Consider the following 22,725-nt stretch of genomic DNA (forward strand, 5'->3'; position numbering starts at 1 on the left):
TAGAACCTTCAGAGAGAGTGTGGCCCTGCCAATAACCCTTGATTTTGGACTTTAAGCCTCCAGAACCATGAAAAAGCACATTTCTATTGTTTTAAGCCACCCAGTTTGTCGTACTTTATCACAGCAGCCTTAGGAAACTAACACACCTCACGTACCCATTTTGATTATTAAGATGTGTAAAATACTCAGTGCAGTGCTAGGTACCTAGGAAGGCTCAATAAATATTAAGTCACATGACCCTGTTCTGGAACCTTCTGTGTTTCTTTACACGAAATAGTGTGTATTAAGGCACTTTATATACCATGTTGTGTATACAACTGCCCGTACTATTATTGCTTGTATAATATTAGCCCAGTTAATACCCATTCCTTCAGGAAGCCTTCTCTGCACCCCACATGTGCTGGAGCTTCTCTGTGCACTCCCAAGATATCTCATCCTATTAAGAACATGCTGGTACCTTGCGATGACTTAATCATTTTTTTTCATTAACCTAGTGACTTTCCCACCAGACTTCAAACTTCTTTGTCTCCTTATCAACTTCTACCCATAAGGTTCAATACTGTTCTTGGCTTTTAGTAGCTGTGCAAAAAATACTATTGACTGAATTATTGAACTGGAGGCTCCACCCTAATTCTCTTTTAAATTCTACTGTAGAAGATATTTGGGACTTCTTAGAGGGGACTTGGGCAAGGATGGGAAGCATCAGAGAAAGACCCAACTTGAGAGTGTTTGGAAGAGAGATGTGAGCTAGGCATGTTATCTCCCACATCCCACTCAATGGCTACTTTTCTTTTCAGAGGCCACTGGTGAGGAGATACAGGTCTCAAGGGGCACTCAGGTGAGTAAAGTGAAGCCTAGGTCTGGGAGACATCTGGCCAATCTTTCCATGTTATTCTCTCATTTAAATAACTACCATGGTTCCCTCTGCCAGTGTTCCCTCTGGTTTAGGACACACCAGCTTTCACATAGGAATGATTTTTTCCTCTCTCCCAGGGTACCTCAGAAAACGTCTGGGGACATTTCTGATTGTCACAACTAGGGTGCTACTGGCATTGAGTGGGTAGAGACCAGGCATGCTGTTATGCTACATTATCTGGTCCCAAATGTTAATAGAAATTGAGAAACCATGGGAAAGGCTTTTAGTGCCTCAGCTGTTGTTCAAAGACCAGCACCAGACATCTCGAGTTTCATTCCACCCCTATCATCACTTCTATCCCTGTCTTCCTCTGTAAAGCACTCTTCGTGAGTTTCAGACACCTCACCCTTTAGGCCCTCGTGCTCCCATAAATACAATGGAGTGAATGATTCTCCCTTCACAGGGCTGTGCATGATAAATGAGAAGACAAGCTCCAGGTTGAAAGCACAGAGCTTTGCCTTCTAGGCTCACCCAACCACACTCAAGTAAATTCCTGCTTTCTTAAGTTCTAGTATGAGTCTACCTAATTAGCTTTATTTCTTTGCAAGGAAATTCTGGTGAACAATGGGAGCAAAAATCACATTGCAAAAGTGGCAACCCAAGTACTTCAAGACATGGAACTGATCATATGGACTGAGACTTTAGCTTTTCCAGGAAAGTATGAGAATGCTACGCTTGGTATAGGTAAGAAACAGAGCATTTTCCTTATGACCAAAAAAATTTTATGAGTGTGATCTTTTGTCAGACTTTGTGTTTATGTGTTTATGTGACATGGAGAATTCAAGGGATTTTTCCCAAATGCAGACCTGTTCCAAAATGACTTTTCTGGGAAAACTTTTAAATGTTTAGCTTCTCTTGCTTAAAAAAAGTAAGTCCCCCCCCCCATTACCAGGTACTCCAGTATAAGATGATTTAAAATTTTTTGATCTTTAAATATTTTTTTCAATATATGAAATTTATTGTCAAATTGGTTTCCATACAACACCCTGATCTTTAAATATTGTATGTAAAGTCTGAGATTGCTCACCCTAGTTCCAGCTTCAGGAAGCATGGCCATCTCCTCTCTTCCCCTGGGTGGCTGTGGCCAGTGCGTGCTGCTTAGCTCATTTTGACCATCTCATCCCTATCAGCCAGAGATGTGGAAGGGAGTGCCATCTGGCCTACCTTGCATACAGAAAAGGAAATCACCAGTAGGGTGCCTTTCAAAGAAGGGAGTTAGTTCTTCAACAAATTTCATATGTGTGAGAAGTGAACAAAGCAGGACTCTCTTAATGTTTCCAGTTTATGAAACCAAGAGGTGCAATGACACAAGTGAGAAGACTCTTCTGGAGGCTGGAAATAACACTATGGATATCAACTGTACTGATGCTTTCAAAGGAACCATAGGAGGTACTGTGTTCAAGTTGGATTCTCCTGACCTCCAAATTCTAGGCACTGTTGTCTCATTTCCAGGTGGCTGGGGCAGGAGGTGGGGACTTAAAGTTTTTGAGGCAGGGGGGACTCTACATGGTGGTCACTAACCAGGCAATTTGAGGGACACACTTGGTGTGTGTACTTTATGACACACTGAGGTTCATACAGGTGTCCTTGACATGCTTCCTTAAAAGGGACAGGCTGATGTATGCTTGGTTTCCATATGATGGTCTGAAAAGACAGCACTTGCAGGTGGCAGATGATTATTACCTTGAATGCTCTTTCCCTTGAGAAGTACTTTATAATCACCCTATTTTAAATCGTCCCCCAGTCTTCCTCTGTACTACGAGTTGGCAAACTTTTTCTGTGAAAGGACCAGGTAGTAAATTTTTTTTCTCAAGTTTTTGTTTAAATTCCAGTTAGTTAACATATAGTGTAATATTAATTTCAGATGTAGAATTCAGTGACTCATCACATACATGCCCAGTGCTTATCACAAGTTCCCTTCTTAATCCTCATCACCCATTTAACCCATCCCCCTGCCCACCTTCCTCCATCAGCCCTCAGTTTGTTTTTCATAGTTAAGAGTCTGTTTTATGGTTTGCCCCTCTTTTTTTCTTTTTTCCCCTGTATTCATCTATTTTGTTTCTTAAATTCCACATATGAGCGAAATCATATGGTATTTTTCTTACTCTGGCTGACTTATTTCTGTTAGCATAATACACTGTAGCTCCATTCACGTCTTTCCAAATGTCAAGATTCCATTCTTCATTCTTATAACTAATATTCCATTATACACACACACACACACACACACACATACACACCACATCTTCTTTATCCATTCATCAGTCAGTGGGCATTTGGGCTCTTTTTGTGATTTAACTATTATGTACCCCTTCACATCAGTATTTTTGTATCCTGTGGGTAAATACCTAATAGTGCAATTGCTGGATTATAGGGTAATTCTACTTTTAACTTTTGGAGGAACTTCCATACTGTTTTCCAGAGTGGCTGCACCAGTTTGCATTCCCACCAGCAGTGCAAAAGAGATCCTCTTTCTCCACATCCTCACCAACATCTGTTGTTGCCTGAGTTGTTCATTTTAGCCATTCTGACAGGTGTAAGGTGGTATCTCATTGTGGTTTTGATTTGTATTTCCCTGATGGTGAGTGATGTGGAGCGTCTTTTCATGTGTTTGTTGGTCATCTGTATATCTTCTTTGGAAAAATGTCTGTTCATGTTTTCTGCCCATTTTTTAAGTGAATTTTATTTTCTGGGTGTTGAGTTTGATAAGTTCTTTATAGATTTTGGATACTAACCCTTTATCTGATATGTCATTTGCAAATATCTTCTCCCACTCTGTAGGTTGCCTTTTAGTTTTGTTGATTGTTTCCTTCACTGTGCAGAGATTTTTTATTTTGCGAAATCCCAATAGTTTATTTTTGCTTTTGTTTCCCTGGCCTTGCTTAGGCAAGGTGATCTTTGTTATAACTACTCAAGCCTGACGTTGTAGTGGGAAAGCAGCGATAGACGATATGTAAATAAAAGGGTATGATAGTGTGCTAATAAAACTTTATGTACAACAACCAGTAGTAGGCTGGATTTGACTCTCAGGTCATAGTTTGCCACCCCTCCTTTATTCCATCATCCTATTTAAATTTCCGCACAGAATCCACACTGTGTAATATTTTCTTAATTAGTTTGTTGCTCATCTCCTGCTATAATATCAGCTCTCTGATGGCAGGAACTCAGCCTCTTTTCTTCATTGTTGTATCATAATGCCTAAAACACTATCTGGCACACACTCGATGCTCAATAAATATTTGAATGAATGAATGAATAAATTAATGAATGAATGCATGAAAAAATATTTCAAAGAGAAAGACCTGGTTCTCTGGAGAGGGTGAAATACCAGCTGCATTTTCTTCAGAAAACCCCCAGCTTTCCACAGTGATTAATCTTCACTCCTTATTATGAGCTGTTTGATGGAGAAGGGAGAGGGAAAAGATCTTAAAATGAGTTGATTTTTTAAATGGAGTAAATAATAATATAGGTGGTAAGTGGATTTGACTAAAACTGGGATGGTGGCTGATGAATAATTGCAGTTTAAGAAATGTTACATCATGTGGGGTACCTGGGTGGCTCAGTTAGTTAAGCGTCCAGCTCTTGATTTCAGCTCAGGTCAAGATCTCATGGTTCATGGGATCAAGCTCTGCATCAGGCTCTGTGATGGCAGCATGGAGCCTGCTTGGCATTCTCTGTCTCCTCTCTGCCCCTCCCCGACTCATGCTCACATGCACTCTTTCTCAACATAAATAAATAAACCTTAAAAAAAGAAATACTACATCATGCTACAGAGCATCATATGTGCATTTACCTTCTGTGAATTAAATTCTTTTTGCATGAAAAAAGGAGGGGAAGAGGATGGGAGGGAGAGAAAGAGAGAGAAACAGAAAGAGGGAAGAATGAGAGAATGAATTAAATAGAATGCATCATCCTGCATATCTTCCCATACTTTTCTAAATTGGATATCCCAGAGTGAGCTTGAGATGGACAATGGGAAGGTGTGGTTTCCTCATCCTACCTGAGTGCCACCTGCCTTTCTGAGGACAAACATCTGGCCTCATGGCTCTGATTTTGATATCTAAGTGCTCATGTATATTTTTACAATACATCACTGGATATGTTGCATGTATATCTCTTATGTGTGGTGCATTTTGATATGTATTAATTATGTTTGTATGTGTATTAATATGTACTACATATACAAAGTGCTATACCTGAAACCACACATAATGTATTGATGGGGCAACATAAGAGCTTTCCAAGGGCAATTTTGACTGTATGTAACATTTGCCTTATGACTCTCACACAAGATACTAGTGTACCAATTTCCCATAATATGGATGCTTTCTAAAGCGATTTCTCTTCTGTTTTCTCAGGTAGAAGTGCAGTTGCACTTATCACTTATCAATCTCTTGGGGATATTCTGAATGGATCTTTTTTTAATGATGGAAGAGGGACACAGGGGGTGAAAGTGAACTCTCGTGTCACAAGTGGCACCATTGGTATGAAGGAAAAAGTATATCTCTCTGAACCTGTGTTCCTGACCTTCCAAAATATACAGGTGAGCAAACTCCAGGGCTGGATCTCTGTGCATTACCTCAAAGAGGTATGTTATTAGGGTTCTGGCAAGAAACTGAATCCAACTCTGCTTATTCAGAGTTAAGAGAACCAACAAGAAATGTTAAGGCACCCAGAGATTGCCACCAAGAGAAGTTATTATCATATTTAAGCCTCAAAAGGCAATGGAAGGGTGAGAATTATTGAGCCCAAGGAAAGCTGGAGGGTTGCCCTGCTGGAGATGGAGGCATCCTGGAACAGAAGAAGCATCTAGCAAAACACCTGACCTCCTCCTTTCATCTAAGGACTTCTCACTGGTACCTCTCACTGGTTGTCCCAACGACAAGGAACGTGGGTAAAGCAGTTCATAAGGGTCAGTCCCTGGGGCTCTGAGATGACCAGAGAATGGCAGAATAAATGAAGAATAAACCCCACAGTAAATGTGGTCATATGAAAGTCTTCCCCACAAGTGTTCTCCACGATAGGATTTTCTCTGATTCCAGTTTCCAAAGCAATGCATCCATGACTAACCTATAAAATTGAGATAATCAAACCAGAAAGAGCTCTACTCTCATGCTATTCTCTTTCCAGCCTGGTGGTGCAAGAGCAAAATATTTCTGTGTCTCCTGGAATGCATCAGAGGAGGGGGGCGCCTGGTCAACGGAGGGCTGCTCTCATGTGGGCAGCAACGATTCACACACCCGATGCAAATGCTTCCACCTTTCCAGCTTTGCTGTTCTCATGGCTCTTGTTCCCAAGGTACCAAGATTCATGGCCCCCTCCTGGAGTCTGTGTCCTACAAAGGGTGAGGTCGTCCTCTCCATGTCTTAGAAAGAGACTCTAAGATAAGGAATCAAGTGGCAGTGGCTCCCTTGAGAGGTAATTCCAGGAAGCACCAGTAAAGGGACTGGGGAAGTGAAATGAGAAAAGAAAAAAAATCAAGCTAATGTGGACAGCGTTATCAAGCCAGTTACCACCGTGGGCATCTGGAACTTAATTCCTTCTGGAGTATTCTGGGAATCAGTGTAGGAGACACACCTGAGTCATCCTAACTGAACAGTGGGAGAGCAGGGGTATTTATACACCACCTCCTCTCAGGCATTGGTTGAAAGCTGCACCCAGGGGTTGTTAATTTTGGCATTTCCATGGGCATGAGCAGAGTAAGCTCAAGCTATCAGGTAAATCCTTCAAACATTGGACAGTTGGACTGTCAGCCCCTGTCAAACATTGGACAGTTGGGTGGAATCTAAGATGATCTGGAATCAAACATCCATTATTCTGCAAGCAGTGGTTACAGCTGGTGAGATGGGAAGGAAAGCCACTGACTATCACTAACGAAAAAGCATAGCTCCTTCAACTTCCCAGGTCCCAACTACAGCTACGATAAGCCACGTTTAAAGAAATTTGCCTAATTTCTTCCCCTATTTCTTTTTAGCTCTCATTTATTGAACAGTTACTGTATCACAAAACATTTTTTAGCTCTCATTTATTGAACAGTTACTGTATGACTGCATGATAAAATGAGGTCATGCATTATATTGCACATTTAAATGCATGACCTCATTTTATTCGCTCAACAAATTCGTGTATGACTGCTTACTATATGCTAGATGCTGTTCTGGGCATTGAGGATACAGCAAAGAACAAAACAGATAAATCCCAACCTTCAGATGGCTTTGGAGAGCCCTGTTGTCCAATAAGATCACAGCCACATGTGACTATTGGGCACTTGAAACGTGGCTAGTGTCACTGAAGAACCAAATTTTTTTTTAATGTTTATTTTTGAGAATGAGAAACAGTGTGAGCAGGGGAGGGGCAGAGAGAGAGAGAGGGAGACCCAGAATCTGAAGCAGGCTCCAGGCTCTGAGCTGTCAGCACAGAGCCTGACATGGGGCTTGAACCCACGAACTGTGAGATCATGACCTGAGCTGAAGTCAGCTTAACCAACTGAACCACCCAGGTGCCCCCCAAATTTTTAATTAAAAAAAATTATTTTAGAGAGTGTGTGAGCAAGGGAGAGGGGCAGAGAGAGAGAGAGAGAGAGAGAGAGAGAGAGAATCTTAAGCAGGCTCTGTGCTGAGCATGGGTCAGGGCTTGATCTCATGACCCTGGGGTCATGACTTGAGCCAAAATCGAGTCGGATATTCAACTGACTGAGCCACCCAGGTGCCCCTCCCTAAATTTTAAATTTTATTTAATTTTAATTTATTTAAATTAAGAAGCAGTGTGAAATGTTTTTCCATTAAACACAACTTCATTGGCAGGACTTCATTTCACTTCTATCATCAAAAATAATAGGATCTGGGGGTGTCTGGGTGCCTCAGTTAAGCGTCTGACTTCCCTTCAGGTCATGATCTCATAGCTTGTGGGTTCGAGCCCCACGTCAGGCTCTGTGCGACAGCTCGGAGCCTGGAGCCTGTTTTGATTCTGTGTCTCCCTCTCTCTCTGCATGAAATACACACTGGATTTTGAAGACTTAATGTGGAAAAAAATACCAAAGACCTCATTAATAGTTTATTTACATTGATTGTAATTTAAACTGATTACACTTTTGCTATATTGGTCATATTATATATAGTACATTGGACTGATAATATTTTGAACATACACTATTAAATTAATTGGAGCTGATTCTTTGCACATTAAACATTTTTTTAATGTTTATTCATTTTTTGAGGGGGGTAGAGGGGCAGAGAGAGAAGGAGACACAGAATCCAAAGCAGTCTCTAGGCTCTGATCTGTCAACACAGAACCCAATGCAGGTCTCAAACTACACAAACTGTGAGATCATGACCTGAGCTGAAGTCAATCTTCAACTGACTGAGCCACCCAGGCACCCTCTTTTCACATTTTAAAATATATGGCTACTAAAAAATTTTAAATTCCACATGTGGCTCACATATTTCTGTTGAACAGCACAAGGCTAGTGGTTTTGGGTTTTCAATAACCTTGTGTGGTAAATGCACCCATTTTGAAGATGGGAATATCAACTCTTAGATTAAGTCAGTTGGAGAGACTGAACTGGGACACCCATATAACTCTCCATCAGGCACATAAGCACAGAGCTGGAAACTATAACAGATTCTTCACTTTGGCTCATAGGTGGATCCTGTGCTGACTATGATCACCTATGTGGGGCTGAGCCTCTCTCTGCTGTGCCTCCTCCTGGCAGCCCTCACCTTCCTCCTGTGCCGACCCATCCAGAACACCAGCACCTTCCTCCACCTGCAGCTTTCCATTTGTCTCTTCCTGGCCCATCTGCTCTTCCTAACAGGGATTGACCAAACTAAGCCTGAGGTAGGTGCTATTTTGTCTGTTGTCATAATCAAATCTAGCCATTTTGTCTTGAGGAAGGATGGGGAGGGAGACAAGAATCAGCAGTGATAGTATTGGGGGAAAAACAACTTTCCATTTCAATTCTCCTCATCTGTAACTCTGAATAAGACCGGTACTTTCTGAGAAGCCATTTAGCAAGCTGATAGAGAGTCAGACTGATAGCATTAACCAAGGTAACAGTACCTGCTGTAACAAAGAAACTCCAAAATGTTTGTGGCTTAGCACAAGAGTGGTTAATTTCCCACTTATGTATCCACAGAGGGTGAGAAAACTGGTTTGAAGGGTGTCTATCCTCCAACTTCAGGCTGATGGAGACTTCTTTATCTACCATACACAGCTTTCAAGGTCATCCAAGAGTCCTTTCCATTTTAGCCAAATGGAAAGAGAAAAGAACAAGGCAGAGTCCCGTGAGGGAAGTTTATATGGGCCATCTTGGAAAATGGTGCACATCACTTCCCTTCACATCCTATTGGCTAGAAATCAGTGATGTTGTCACACCCAAATACAAAGGGTGTTGGGAAATGTAGTCTCTGGCTGGGAAGTCCCATCCCAGTGACATGTCTATAGTCTGGAATCAGGAGTGGAGTGAGTCTTGAATTTCGGGTGGACATTGGCTTTGCCACTGTTAGCTTTTGTCTTCATCATGATTACATTCATCATCATATTCAGGAAGAATTGGAGCTAAATGTTTTCCAAAGCTCCTTTTAACCCTAAAAGACTATGATCTCACAGCTAGAAGGTTATGAAAGTACTATTTCCCCCCTTCCCGGGGAGGCAGTATATTATTACAGTTAAGGGTAAGTATAGTCTTGGTGGAGGAGCCAAGATGGCAGAACAGCATGGAAGTTTTTTGTGTGTCTCGCGTCCACGAAATACAGCCAGACCAACACTAAACCATCCTGCACACCTAGAACACTGATCTGAAGATTAATACAACAATCTGCAAAATATGAACCACAGAATTCAGCAGGATGCAGCACGGAGAGGTGAACCGGGGGAGACAGAAGCCACAGAGGACAGGCAGTCACTTTTGTGTGCAGAGAAAGGATGGAGATGGGGGGAGAATATGGGGAAAACGCCCCTCCCCAAAAGCAGCTGGAGAGAAGGTGGAAAGTTGGAAACAGCCTCAGGGACTGAACTAAAAAGGGAGAAAGAATAAAGGAGAGGGTTTAAATTCCATTAAGACTGTAAACGGGGAGTGCAGAGTCTGAAACTCTGCAGCTCGATACCCGGCGGTGCTCTGGTGGGAAGGGCGAATCCCCAGGAGCAGAGTGGGGCCCGGGAGGCTCTCAGGCCACACAGGGAGAAGTGGCTCCACTGCTGGAAGGACATTTGATAGAGGCTGTGAGGCCACCTGGGCCCAGCAGACCCTGGAGAACGGCCACATTCTCTGGTGCTAGAACAAGGTCATTAAGGGTGAAGGCTGGTGCCAGATGTGTGTTGTGATTTTCCATAATCCCTGAGGTGCTGCTGCTACACTGTCTTGTGAACTTTTTCTGGGCAGGCTGGCACCTGGCCACAGTCTCTGGGCATCAGCAGCAGCATGGTCCCACAAGCATTTCTGGATGTGGCCAGCACCCGACCATTGCTTGGTGAGGGGTGGAGGGGGTCAAAGCCGCAGTCCCTCAGAAGTGGGGGGCCACGGAAGACAGATGCATCTGAGACAAAACTTGGGAGGGAGGTGCTGCCTGGGGCTTGGTCATGGACAATGTAAAAGTGGGGAGTGGACAGAAGCCTAAACAAAGGACGGGTGTGCGATTGCTGATTGGGGAGAACAGAGTTCCGATACTAGAGACTGGGTAGCTGGGTGGCGCCATTTTCACCGCTCCTGCGCATGTACATACACACCTACAAGCCCCACAACAATCCACCCCAGTAAGCTAAGCAGCGCCGACTAGTGGAGAACAGAGCCATTACACTAAGCCCCGCCCAACTTGGCCAACCTCACTCTTCAAGAACACAAGTCTCACCTCTTGCTTAGCTGATAGACTATATAAAGTGCTTCATAGTTTGACTTCTAGGGGAAAATGAAGTAATTTCAGTTATATTTCAGTCTGTTAGTCAGTACAACTATTCAATTTTCTTCCTTTCTTTTCTCTTTTTTGTTTCTTTTTCTTGAATACAGAAAGAAAAATTCATTTTTATTTTCAATTTTTATTAAAAATATTTTTCTTTAATTTTTTTCTACTATATTTTTTACTTTTGTGTAATTTTTTCGAATTCTATTTTACTTCCATCATTTCATTTTAGTCTACTTCACTGTATTCATTTTTTTCAAATTTTCAAATGATTTCCTTTTTCCCCCTCCTATTTTCACTAATATATCAAGCCACTTTCAACACCCAGACCAAATACACCTAGGATCTAGCATCATTTATTCGATTTTGTGTGTGTGTGTGTGTGTTTGCTTTTAATTTTTTAATTTTAATATTTTCTTACTTTTTCATTTTAATTTTTTCTACCTCATTAATTCCTTTTCTCCCTTAAAAATGATGAAACAAAGGAATTGACCCCGAAAGAAAGAGCAGGAAGAAATGACAGCCAGGGACTTAACCAACACAGATACAAGCAAGATGTCTGAACCAGAATTTAGAATCACGATAATAAGAATACTAGCTGGAGTCGAAAATAGAGTAGAATCCCTTTCTGCGGAGATAAAAGAAGTAAAAGTTAGTCAGGATGAAATAAAAAGTGCTATAACTGAGCTGTAATCTTGTACAGATGCTGCGGCGGCAAGGATGGATGAGGCAGAACAGAGAATCAGCGTTATAGAGGACAAACTTATAGAGAATGATAAAGCAGAAAAAAGAGGGAGACTGAGGCAAAAGAGCACGATTTAAGAATCAGAGAAACCAGTGATTCATTTAAAAGGAACAACATCAAAATCATAGGGGTCCCAGAAATGGAAGAGAGAGAAATAGGGGTAGAAGGGTTATGTCAGCAAATCATAGCGGAAAACTTTCCTAACCTGGGGAAAGACACATCAAAATCCAGGAAGCACAGAGAGTTTCCATTAGATTCAACAAAAACCAACCATCAATAAGGCATATTGTAGTCAAATTCACAAAATAGACAAGGAGAAAATCATGAAAGCAGCAAGGGGAAAAAAAAATCCTTAACCTACAAGGGAAGACAGATCAGGTTTGTAGCAGACCTATCCACAGAAACTTGGCAGGCCAGAAAGGAGTGGGAAGATATGTTCAATGTGCTGACTCAGAAAAATATGTAGCCAAGAATTCTTTATCCAGCAAGGCTATAACTCAAAATAGAAGGAGAGATAAAAAGTTTCCCAAATGGACAAAAATTAAAAGAGTTTGTGAGCACTAAACCAGCCCTGCAAGAAATTTGAAGGGGGACTCTCTGAGGGGAGAAAAGATGAAAATACATACATACAAACATACATACATACATACATACATACATACATACCAAAAGCAACAAAGATTAGAAAGGACCAGAGAACACCACCAGAAACTCCCAACTCTACAAGCATTATAATGACAATAAACTCATACCTTTCAGTACTCACTCTAAACGTCAATGTACTAAATGCTTCAATCAAAAGACTTAGAGTAACAGAATGGATAAGAAAACAAGATCCATCTATATGCTGTTTACAAGAGACCCACTTTAGACATAAAGACACCTTCAGATTGAAAGTAAGGGGATGGAGAACCATCTATCATGCTAATGGTCAACAAAAGAAAGCCCGAGTAGCCATACTTATATCAGACAATCTAGACTTTAAAATAAAGACTGTATCAAGAGATGAAGAAGGTCCTTATGTCACAATTAAGGGGTCTATCCACCAAGAAGACATAACAATTGTAAATATTTATGCACCAAATGTGCAACACCCAAATATATAAATCACAAACATAAAGTAACTCATCGATAATAATACCATAATAGTAGGAGACTTCAACACCTCACTCACAGCAATGGACACATCATCTAATCAAAAAATCAACAAGGATGGGGAGCCTGGGTGGCTCAGTTGGTTAAGCGTCCAACTTCAGCTCAGGTCACGATCTCGCATTCCGTGAGTTTGAGCCCCGCGTCAGGCTCTGGGCTGATGGCTTGGAGCCTGGAGCCTGCTTCCAATTCTGTGTCTCCCTCTCTCTCTGCCCCTCCCCCATTCATGCTCTGTCTCTGCCTCAAAATAAATAAATAAATAAATAAATAAATAAATAAATAAATAAATAAACGTTTAAAAAAATCAACAAGGAAACAATGGCTTTGAATGACACACTGGACCAGATGGACTTAACAGATATATTCAGAACATTTCATCCTAAAGAAGCAGAGTATACATTCTTCTCCAGTGCACATGGAATGTTCTCCAGAATAGACCACATACTGGGACACAAATCAGCCCTCAGCAAGTGCAAAAAGATCGAGATCATACCATGCATATTTTCAGACCACGATGCTATGAAACTTGAAATCAGCCACAGGAAAAAAATTGGAAAGGTAACAAATACTTGGAGACTAAAGAACATCCTACTAAGGAATGAATGGCTAGCCAAGTAGTTGAAGAGGAAATTAAAAAGTATATGGAAGCCAATGAAAATGGTAACACCACAGCCAAACCCCTGGGATGCAGCAAAGACAGTCATAAGAGGGAAGTATATAGCAATCCAGGCCTTCCTAAAGAAGGAAAAAAGGTCTCAGATGCACCTTACACCTTAAGGAGCTGGAAAAAGAACAGCAAACAAAACCCAAAACCAGCAGAAGACAAGAAATAATAAAGATGAGAGCAGAAATTAATGCTATCAAAACCAAAAAAAAGTAGAACAGGTCAATGAAACCAGAAGCTGGTTCTTTGAAAGAATTAACAAAATTGATAAACCACTAGCCAGTTTGAACAAAAAGAAAAAGGAAAGGACCCAAATAAATAAAATCAAGAATGAAAGAGGAGAGATCATAACCAACACAACAGAAATAAAAACTATAATAGAATATTATGTGCAATTATATGCCAATAAGATGGGCATTCTGAAAGAAATGGAAAAATTCCTAGAAACATATACACTACCAAAACTGAAACAGGAAGAAATAGAAAATTTGAACAGACCCATAACCAGTAAATATATGGAATTAGTAATAAAAAATCTGCCAAAAAACAAGATTCCAGGGCCAGATGGCTTTCCAGGGGAATTCTACCAAACATTTAAGGAAGAGTTAACACCTATTCTCTTGAAGCTGTTCCAAAAAATAGAAATGGAAGGAGAACTTCCAAACTCTTTCTATGAGGCCAGCATTACCTTGATTCCAAAACCAGACAAAGACCCCACTAAAAAGGAGAACTATAGAGCAATTTCCCTGATGAACATGGATGCAAAAATCCTCAACAAGATATTAGCCAACTGGATCCAACAACACATTAAAAAAAACTATTCACCACGACCAAGTGGGATTTATACCTGTGATGCAAGGCTGCAAAATAATTAACGTGATTCATCACATCAATAAAAGAAAGGACAAGAGCCATATGATCCTCTCAATAGATGCAGAGAAAGCATTTGACAAAATACAGCATCCTTTCTTGATAAAAACCCTCAAGATAGTAGGGATAGAAGGATCATACCTTGAGATCACAAAAGCCATATACGAAAGAACAACTGATAATATCATCCTCAATGGGGAAAAACTGAGAGCTTTCCCCCTAAGGTCAGGAACAAGACAGGGATGTCATTCTAACCAGTGTTATTCAAAATAGTATTGGAAGTCTTAGCCTGTGCAATCAGACAACACAAAGAAATAAAGGCATCCAAATCGGCCAGGAGGAGGTCAAACTTTCACTCTTCACAGATGACATGATACTCTATATGGAAAACCCAAAAGATTCCACCAAAAAACTGCTAGAACTGATTCATGAATTCAGCAAAGTTGCAGGATATCAAGTCAATGCACAGAAATCGGTTGCATTCCCATTCACCAACAATGAAGCAACAGAAAAATCAAGGAATCAATCCCATTTACAATTGCACCAAGAACCATAAAATACCTCGGAATAAATCTAAGCAAAGAGGTGAAAAACCTATATGCTGAAAACTATAGAAAGCTTATGAAAGAAATTGAAGAAGACACAAAAAAATGGAAAAATATTCCATGCTCCTGGATAGGAAGAATAAATATTGTTAAAATGTCAATACTACCCGAAGCAATCTACGTATTCAATGCAATCCTTACCAAAATAACACCAACATTTTTCACAGAGCTAGAACAAATAATTCTAAAATTTGTATGGAACAAGAAAAGACCCCGAATAGCCAAAGCAATCTTGAAAAAGAAAACCAAAGCAGGAGGCATCACAATCCCAGACTTCAGGCTGTACTACAAAACTATAATCATGAAGGCAGTACAGTACTTGCACAAGAACAAACACTCAGATCAATGGAACAGAATAGAGAACCCAGAAATAGACCCACAAATGCATGGCCAACTAATCTTAGACAAAGCAAGAAAGAATATCCAATGGAATATAAACAGTCTTTTCAGCCTGTGGTACTGGGAAAACTGGACAGCAACATGCAGAAGAATGAACCTGGACCACTTTCTTACACCATACACAAAAATAAAATGGATGAAAGACCTAAGACAGGAAGCCATCAAAATCCTCGAGGAGAAAGCAGGCAAAAACCTCTTTGATCTTGGCCACAGCAACTTCTTACTCAACACGTCTCTGGAGGCAAGGGAAACAAAAGCAAGAATGAACTACTGGGACCTCATCAAAATAAAAAGCTTCTGCACAGTGAAGGAAACAGTCAGCAAAACTAAAAGGCAACCGACAGAATGGGAGAAGATATTTGCAAATGACATATCAGATAAAGGTTTAGTATCCAAAATCTATAAAAAACTTATCAAACTCAACACCCAAAACACAAATAATCCAGTGAAGAAATGGGCAAAAGACATGAATAGACACTTCTCCAAAGAAGACATCCAGATGGCCAACCGACACATGAAAAAATGCTCAACTCACTCATCATCAGAGAAATACAAATCAAAACCACAATGAGATACCACCTTACACCTGTCAGAATGGCTAATGTGAACAACTCGGGCAACAACAGATTTTGGCGAGGATGCGGAGAGAGAGGAGCTCTTTGGCACTGATGGTGGGAATGCAAACTGGTGCAGCCACTCTGGAAAACAGTATGGAGATTCCTCAAAAAATTAAAACTAGAACTACCCTATGACCCAGAAATTGCACTACTAGGTATTTATCCAAGGGATACAGGTGTGCTGTTTCAACGGGGCACAAGCACCCAAATGTTTATAGCAGCACTATCAACAATAGCCAAAGAATGGAAAGAGACCAAATGTCCCTCGATGGATGAAGGGATAAAGTAGATGTGGTATATATACACAATGGAGTATTACTTGGCAATCAAAAAGAATAAAATCTTGCCATTTGCAACTATGTGGATGGAACTGGAGGGTGTTATGCTAAGCAAAATCAGTCAGAGAAAGACAAATATATGACTTCACTCATATGAGGACTTTAAGAGACAAAACAATGAACATAAGGGAAGGGAAACAAAAATAATATAAAAATAGGGAGGGGGACAAAACAGAAGAGACTCTTAAATATGGAGAACAAACAGAGGGTTACTGGAGGGGTTGTGGGAGGGGGGATGGACTAAATGGGTAAGAGGCACAGATTCAAGGAATCTACCCTTGAAATCATTGTTGCACTATATGCTAACTAACTTGGATGTAAATTTTTTAAAAAAGAGTAAGTATAGTCTTGGGGTGCCTGGGCGGCTCAGTCAGTTAAAGCATCCAACTCCAGCTCAGGTCATGATCTCACAGTTCATGAGTTCAAGCCCCGCATTGGGCTCTGTGCTGACATGTCAGAGCCTGGAACCTGCTTCGGATTCTGTGTCTTCTTCTCTCTCTGCCCCTCCCTGCTCTCACTCTGCCTCTCTGTCTCGAAAATAAATAAGCAATAAGAAAAATTTAAAAAGATTAAGTATAGTCTTTAAAGATGGTTTGCATTTCAAATCCATTTTTATTTTTTAGTTGTATGATCTTGGGTGAGATTTTAATCTCTTTGGGCTTTAGTTTCCTCATTAGAAAATGGGCAGAGATTGGCAAATGACAGTGCTGAGGCTGAGTCAGGCCTACCTTCTGTTTTTGTAAAAAAAAAAAAAATCTGTAAAATAGTCTTTTTTTTTTTTTATTGGAACCATAACTACCAACGTCTGAGGGCTTGAGAAGAGAGATGTCCCAACTCAAATAGATGGAGCAAATTCTCTCTTCCTCCATAAAAATTTAATTTAGGCTCTCCATTGATTGGATGATGCCCACCCTCATTGGTTAGGGTTATCTTCTTTGCTCAGTTTACTGACTCAAATGGTAATATATACCTGAAACACCCTCACAGACACACCCAGGAATAATGTTTTACCAGTTATCTGGGCATTTCCCTTAGCTCAGTTAACACAAAAAATTAAGCATCTCACCTACCCAAAGGATAAGGGCCATGGAATATTCATCTACCAACTCTGATCCATCATGGATCTGAGGACTGTTTGTGTGGTATTTATTCCTCAGCACTTCTGGCCTGCCCCATCCATGGGGTAAGCATGGGCCAGTGAGAGCTCCCCAAAATGTGTTGCCCATAGGCAAAATGTCATAGGTGTTAGGATTGAAAATGCAGGGGGCATCTGGGTGGCTCAGTCGGTTAAGCCTCTGACTTCGACTCAGGTCACAATCTCGCAGTTCATGGGTTTGAGCCCATGTCGGGCTCTGTGCTGACAGCTCAGAGCCTGAAGCCTGTTTCAGATTCTGTGTCTCCCTCTCTCTGCCCCTCTCCCACTCATGCTCTGTCTGTCTTTCTCTCGAAAGCAAATAAACATTAAATAAAAAGAAAATGCAGGTCAACATCCAGGAAATGTCAACTGCTGAGGATTAGATCAGGTGGAGACAACACTCCTAACTCTTGTCTCCCCTGCAGGTGCTGTGCTCCATCATCGCTGGTGTGCTGCACTACCTCTACCTGGCCTCCTTCACCTGGATGCTCCTTGAAGGGCTACATCTTTTCCTAACTGTCAGAAACCTCAAGGTGGCCAATTACACCAGTGCAAGCAAATTCAAGAAGAGGTTCATGTACCCTTTTGGCTATGGGGTTCCAGCTCTGATTGTGGCTGTGTCTGCAATAGTAGGACCCCAAAATTATGGAACATATGATCGGTAAGAATGATGTGTGCCTTTAGGGTAGAAGTTGTGCCCATGGCTGATGCAAGATCTGAAATCAAAAAATATTTCAGCACATTTGCTGTTGTGAGCTATACATCAAACCAATCCTTTTTTTTTTTTTTTTTTTTTGAGCCAGAATTCTATTTTCTCTTCAAAATTCCTAGAGGAATGGTTCTCAGCATCTTTGGGGTTGGATCCTCTTAAGAACTTTGGTAAAACCTAGAGCCTATTTCCCCAAATAGGGAAATGTACCTTTCAGACAAATGTACTTACACATAAAATTTTGAATTCAGTTTAGGAAATTAGGGAGAAAGAAAAGCACATTTGGGAAACTCAGGAACATAAAAGCCCCCCTGTGGCCTCTATGTTCTGTAGGATTCTGAAAGAGTAGGTTGAATAGGTTGAGGTTAATCCCCCAAATGTAAAGAGTAACAACAATAGCAATAAATCTAGAGGTCCTCTTCTGTATCAGAGATAACGCAGTATTTTCTTATTCTCCCCATGACCCTGTGGAATCAGCACTGTTCGTTACTTCATACACAGGACACCTGGTACTTAGTCCATCTAAGAAACTTTCTCAAGGTCACAGCTAAAAAGAGAGTAAGTTCAGAATTCCCAAGGCAGCATTTTTAGCCTGACTAAAGAAGTTTAGAAAGCTCCATAAAGTTAGTTGAAGAAGCTAGTATATTGGCAATGGGGCTTAGGTTAGGAAGTAGGTATGCATGTACTAAGGTATCATGTACGAAGGTGTCCCTCTTGAAAAAAAGAAGCCCCATCTCCAGCTTGAACCATACATCCTGCCAGAATGATTCTGGAGGTACAGTGGCAGGGTAGATCAGGGGTTGGTAAACTTTATAAAAGGCCAAATTGTACCTGTTTTTGTCTCTACAGGTCGTATGGTCTTTGTGGCAATTACCCAGTGTTGTCCTTGTAGTGAGAGAGAAGCCAAGTCATAGACCATATGTTAATAGATGAGTGTGGCTGTGTTTCAATAAAACTTCATCTATAAAAACATGGGGTGACTGGATTTGCCCTGTGGGCTATTGTTTACAACCCTTAGAATAGAACTTAAGTGTGGGAGCTTTTCTGCCCACTCAGTGTTGGCAATTGCTTGTTAAATTGACCAGTTTTATGCTGTGAGGTCTCTGTTTAGAATAAATTATGCTAACTTTGCCAACATAAGCCATGACATAATAAAAGGTATTTGGGCAGCTGAGTATTTGGTATATGGAACATATTTAATTTGTGTTGGTAGTTTTTCTTGCTGTAGCTGTTAATATTTTTACTCTCTTTCTTATAGCAATCATTATTAGGGTACTGTTTATTGAGCCTTACCTCTGCCAGGAACTGTACTCAAATTTATATATACGTTATCTCATTTTAATGTTTCCTACAAGATCTATATTAGGAAAACTGCAAAATCCTGATGAAAGAAATAAAAGAAGTTTCAAATAAACGGAGAGATAATCCATGTTCATGGATAGGAAAACTCAATATTGTCAAGAAGTCAGTCTGTCAGTTCTTTCCAACTTGATCTGTAGATTGAATGCATTCTCAACCACATTCTCAGAAAATTATTTTGTAGATATTGATAAAATTATTCTAATGTTTGTACAGAGAAGAAAAAGACCCTAAATAGCTAACACAATATTGAAGGAGAACAAAGTCATAGGAGTGACCCTACCTGACTTCAAGACTTTGCATATAACCACAGTAATTATTTAATCTTTTAATCCTTCTGTTTGCCCCCACTCTACACTTGGGGAAACTGAGGCTTAGAGCGCACAGCTTATGTCAGATGAGGACCATGTCTGATTCCATCTAAAGTCCAGGCTCTGAATTAAATGATTCCTGGCACTGGTTGGATCTTGCTATAGGAGTCTGAATTCAAGACCTTTGCCTTCTGAGAAATAGCTAATGCACACCTTTCTCTCAACAGCTGCTGGCTCAAGCATGATAAAGCGTTCATCTGGAGTTTTATGGGACCAGTGGCAGTCATTATCTTGGTGGGTGACTAGTGATAGTTATTGATGTGCCTGCCCTGGGTTTGCCAAGCATAGTGTGTTTCTTTCTGTTAAAGCAGAAGTGAGGTGAAGATAAGGAAAATATAGTCTAATGTGATTTACCCCTCTTCCTGAAAACACTGTCTTCATATCTCTTTCCCAGGCTCCCTCCTGGTTCACTTGTTACTCTGATGTAATATAACCCTCTGCTGGAGATTCTTCTAAAAATCCCACATTTGTTCATTCAACAACTATTTAGTGGGGCATCTGTGTGGTTCAGTCGGTTAAACATCCAACTTCACTCAGGTCATGATCTCGTAGTTTGTGAGTTTGAGCCCCACATCAGGCTCTGTGCTGACAGCTCAGAGCCTGGAACCTGATTCAGATTCTGTTTCTCTCTCTCTCTGGCCTTCCCCCACTCGCACTCTCTTTCCCTCTCTTTAAAAAAAATAAGTAAACATTTTAAAAAAATTTTAACAAATATTCAGCAAATATCTACTCTTCATAGAGTGATATGTTTTCCTGTTTGTCAGCAGCTTCCTGATCAGATCATTGTCCTGGTATAGCTATCAAGAGTACTCTTTCACTTTCTAGGTGTCTTGGTTTGAATGATAAATTATATAGTCACCCTAATCAAGCACCAAGTGCCACAAGTTCATATATACACAATGTGCTGTATAAAAGACCAGACCATAGCATAGCATCCAACGAGGCCTGTATATTTTGGGGAAAGATTCTTAGGTCCAACTCAAACTAGGTTGCATGACCTGGACTCCAGAGAAAATTCCAAGTCAACTTTTAGTTCTGTGTCCACAGATAAACTTGGTGTTCTACTTTCAAATCCTGTGGATTTTGAGAAGTAAACTTTCCTCCCTCAACAAAGAAGTTTCTACCATTCAGGATACCAGGTAAGAAGGCCCTAGAATCCGTGGTATCCACAGATTTTTTCCTACAGGACTACTTTTCTTTCTGACTGGGAATGAAAAACCCATATAAAAATCTAATATAAAATATCCTGGTACTGGATAAAGGGTAAGTGGGGTACAATTTCTAGAAGTAAAAACTATAATTTTCAGGTAGCTTAATGTACTCCTTGATCTCTTTCCTCAACAAATATTCATTGGGTGCTCCTGTGTGTAGCATAGTGTTCATATGAAATTCATGCCAAGAGTATCAATATTATCATCTCTCCCCAACCTCGTGAGTCCACCCACTTCTGGGGGCTCCATTATCCTTGGGTGTAGACACTCAGTTCTTACTGGCACTGATCTAAATAACTGGAAATAATAAGAACAACTAATATTAACTAGGAACTTGATAGATGATGGGAATTTACCAATATTGTTTCACTGAATGCCTATAACTCCAATCTATGAGGTGGGCATGACTACTATTCCCCATTGATATGAGGAGCAGGTACTCATGTTACCCAAAAGTGGGCAAGAGTCAGGTGCATTGGTGAGTCAGATGAACAAAACTTAAGGAGCATCTTTCCAACTTCAGACCCTGGCTTTGATCTCCTCTACTTATCATACAAACCAACATCTCCTAGCTTTGGTGTTTTCTGCCCTAGCGGGTCAGAGTGTCCCCCTTCTTGGTGTTTCCTCATCCTTCTACACATGTGTGGATGAGTGTAGGCTCACACACCATGTGCATGCACACACACACACACACACACACTCACACACGTCAGCTGTCCCAGACAGTTGCCATCAACAACCCTTCTATTTGATAAAACACAATTTTCTTGAAGAAGCCCAACAGCATGCTATGATCTGAAGTCATGATATCATCATCAGTACACATTTTCAGTACAACTTTCTAGAAGGCACTTTCCACACATCTTCCAATAGGTTCAGATAAATCATTTCCAAGAATAGGAGAAAGCATTATTCTCAGAAGCAGTGATTGAAAGCATGGGTTCTGCCTCATCTTCAAGTAGTATGACTTTGCATGAGTCACTTAAGCACATGAGGTGATGCTAAGTTTAAATCAGGTAATGTGTGCAAAGCATTTAGCACAGTGCCCAACATATAATGATCAGTGATAGTTATTATTACTCCTGTTCCTTCCCAGAGTCATGACATTTAAAGCCATTGCTCAGCTATTTATACTGGGCTGTTCTTGGGGCCTTGGCTATTTTATGGTTGAAGAGTTCGGGAAGGTGATCGGATCAGTCATTGCCTACACATTCACCATCATCAATGTCCTGCAGGGGGTTTTGCTCTTTGTGGTACACTGTCTCCTTAATCACCAGGTAAGGCTAATTGTTTTATTTATCACCAGCTGAGTCCCACCATCTTATTGAATGGCTATTCACATTCTCACCCTTTTCTGATCTTTTATATTTGTATCTTGTGGTTGCCTTGATTCTGGGAAAAAGGTTTAGGTGCTGCTTGGGTATGCTGTGTGTTCTGGGTGCATCTGACTAAATTTCACATTCCAATCTCTATCTTAAGAGTGTGCTTTTGTCAGCTGGAGATGACAGAACAAAATATCATGGATCATGTGGCTTGGACAACAGAAATATCTCTTATAATTCTGGAGGCTGGAAATCTGAGGTCAGGGTGACTGTGCAGTTGGGTTCTGGTGAGAATGCTCTTTTTTTTTTTTTTCAGAAGTCCACCTTTTTGCTGTGTCCTTCCATAGGAGAGACAAGGAGAGAGAGCTTTTGTTTCTTCTTAACAGGACACTAATCCTATTGGATCAGGGCTCTACCAT

At 40.7% G+C, this 22,725-nt stretch overlaps 1 protein-coding gene across 1 annotated transcript in view; it reads left to right on the plus strand.

Moving 5' to 3' along the window:
* Positions 1–22,725, plus strand: part of LOC102960464 (adhesion G protein-coupled receptor E4-like) — a 44,027-nt gene that overhangs the window by 16,634 nt on the left and 4,668 nt on the right. Inside the window, exons 6-15 of the mRNA XM_007090652.2 lie at positions 798–838; positions 1,465–1,600; positions 2,198–2,305; positions 5,275–5,459; positions 6,047–6,214; positions 8,558–8,752; positions 17,760–17,995; positions 19,941–20,007; positions 20,821–20,912; positions 22,081–22,261. Of these exons, the coding sequence (XP_007090714.1) occupies positions 798–838; positions 1,465–1,600; positions 2,198–2,305; positions 5,275–5,459; positions 6,047–6,214; positions 8,558–8,752; positions 17,760–17,995; positions 19,941–20,007; positions 20,821–20,912; positions 22,081–22,261 (1,409 nt within the window). The remainder of the gene's footprint in view (positions 1–797; positions 839–1,464; positions 1,601–2,197; positions 2,306–5,274; positions 5,460–6,046; positions 6,215–8,557; positions 8,753–17,759; positions 17,996–19,940; positions 20,008–20,820; positions 20,913–22,080; positions 22,262–22,725) is intronic.

Source organism: Panthera tigris, chromosome A2 (assembly GCF_018350195.1).
Source record: "Panthera tigris isolate Pti1 chromosome A2, P.tigris_Pti1_mat1.1, whole genome shotgun sequence".
Lineage (NCBI taxonomy): Eukaryota > Metazoa > Chordata > Mammalia > Carnivora > Felidae > Panthera > Panthera tigris.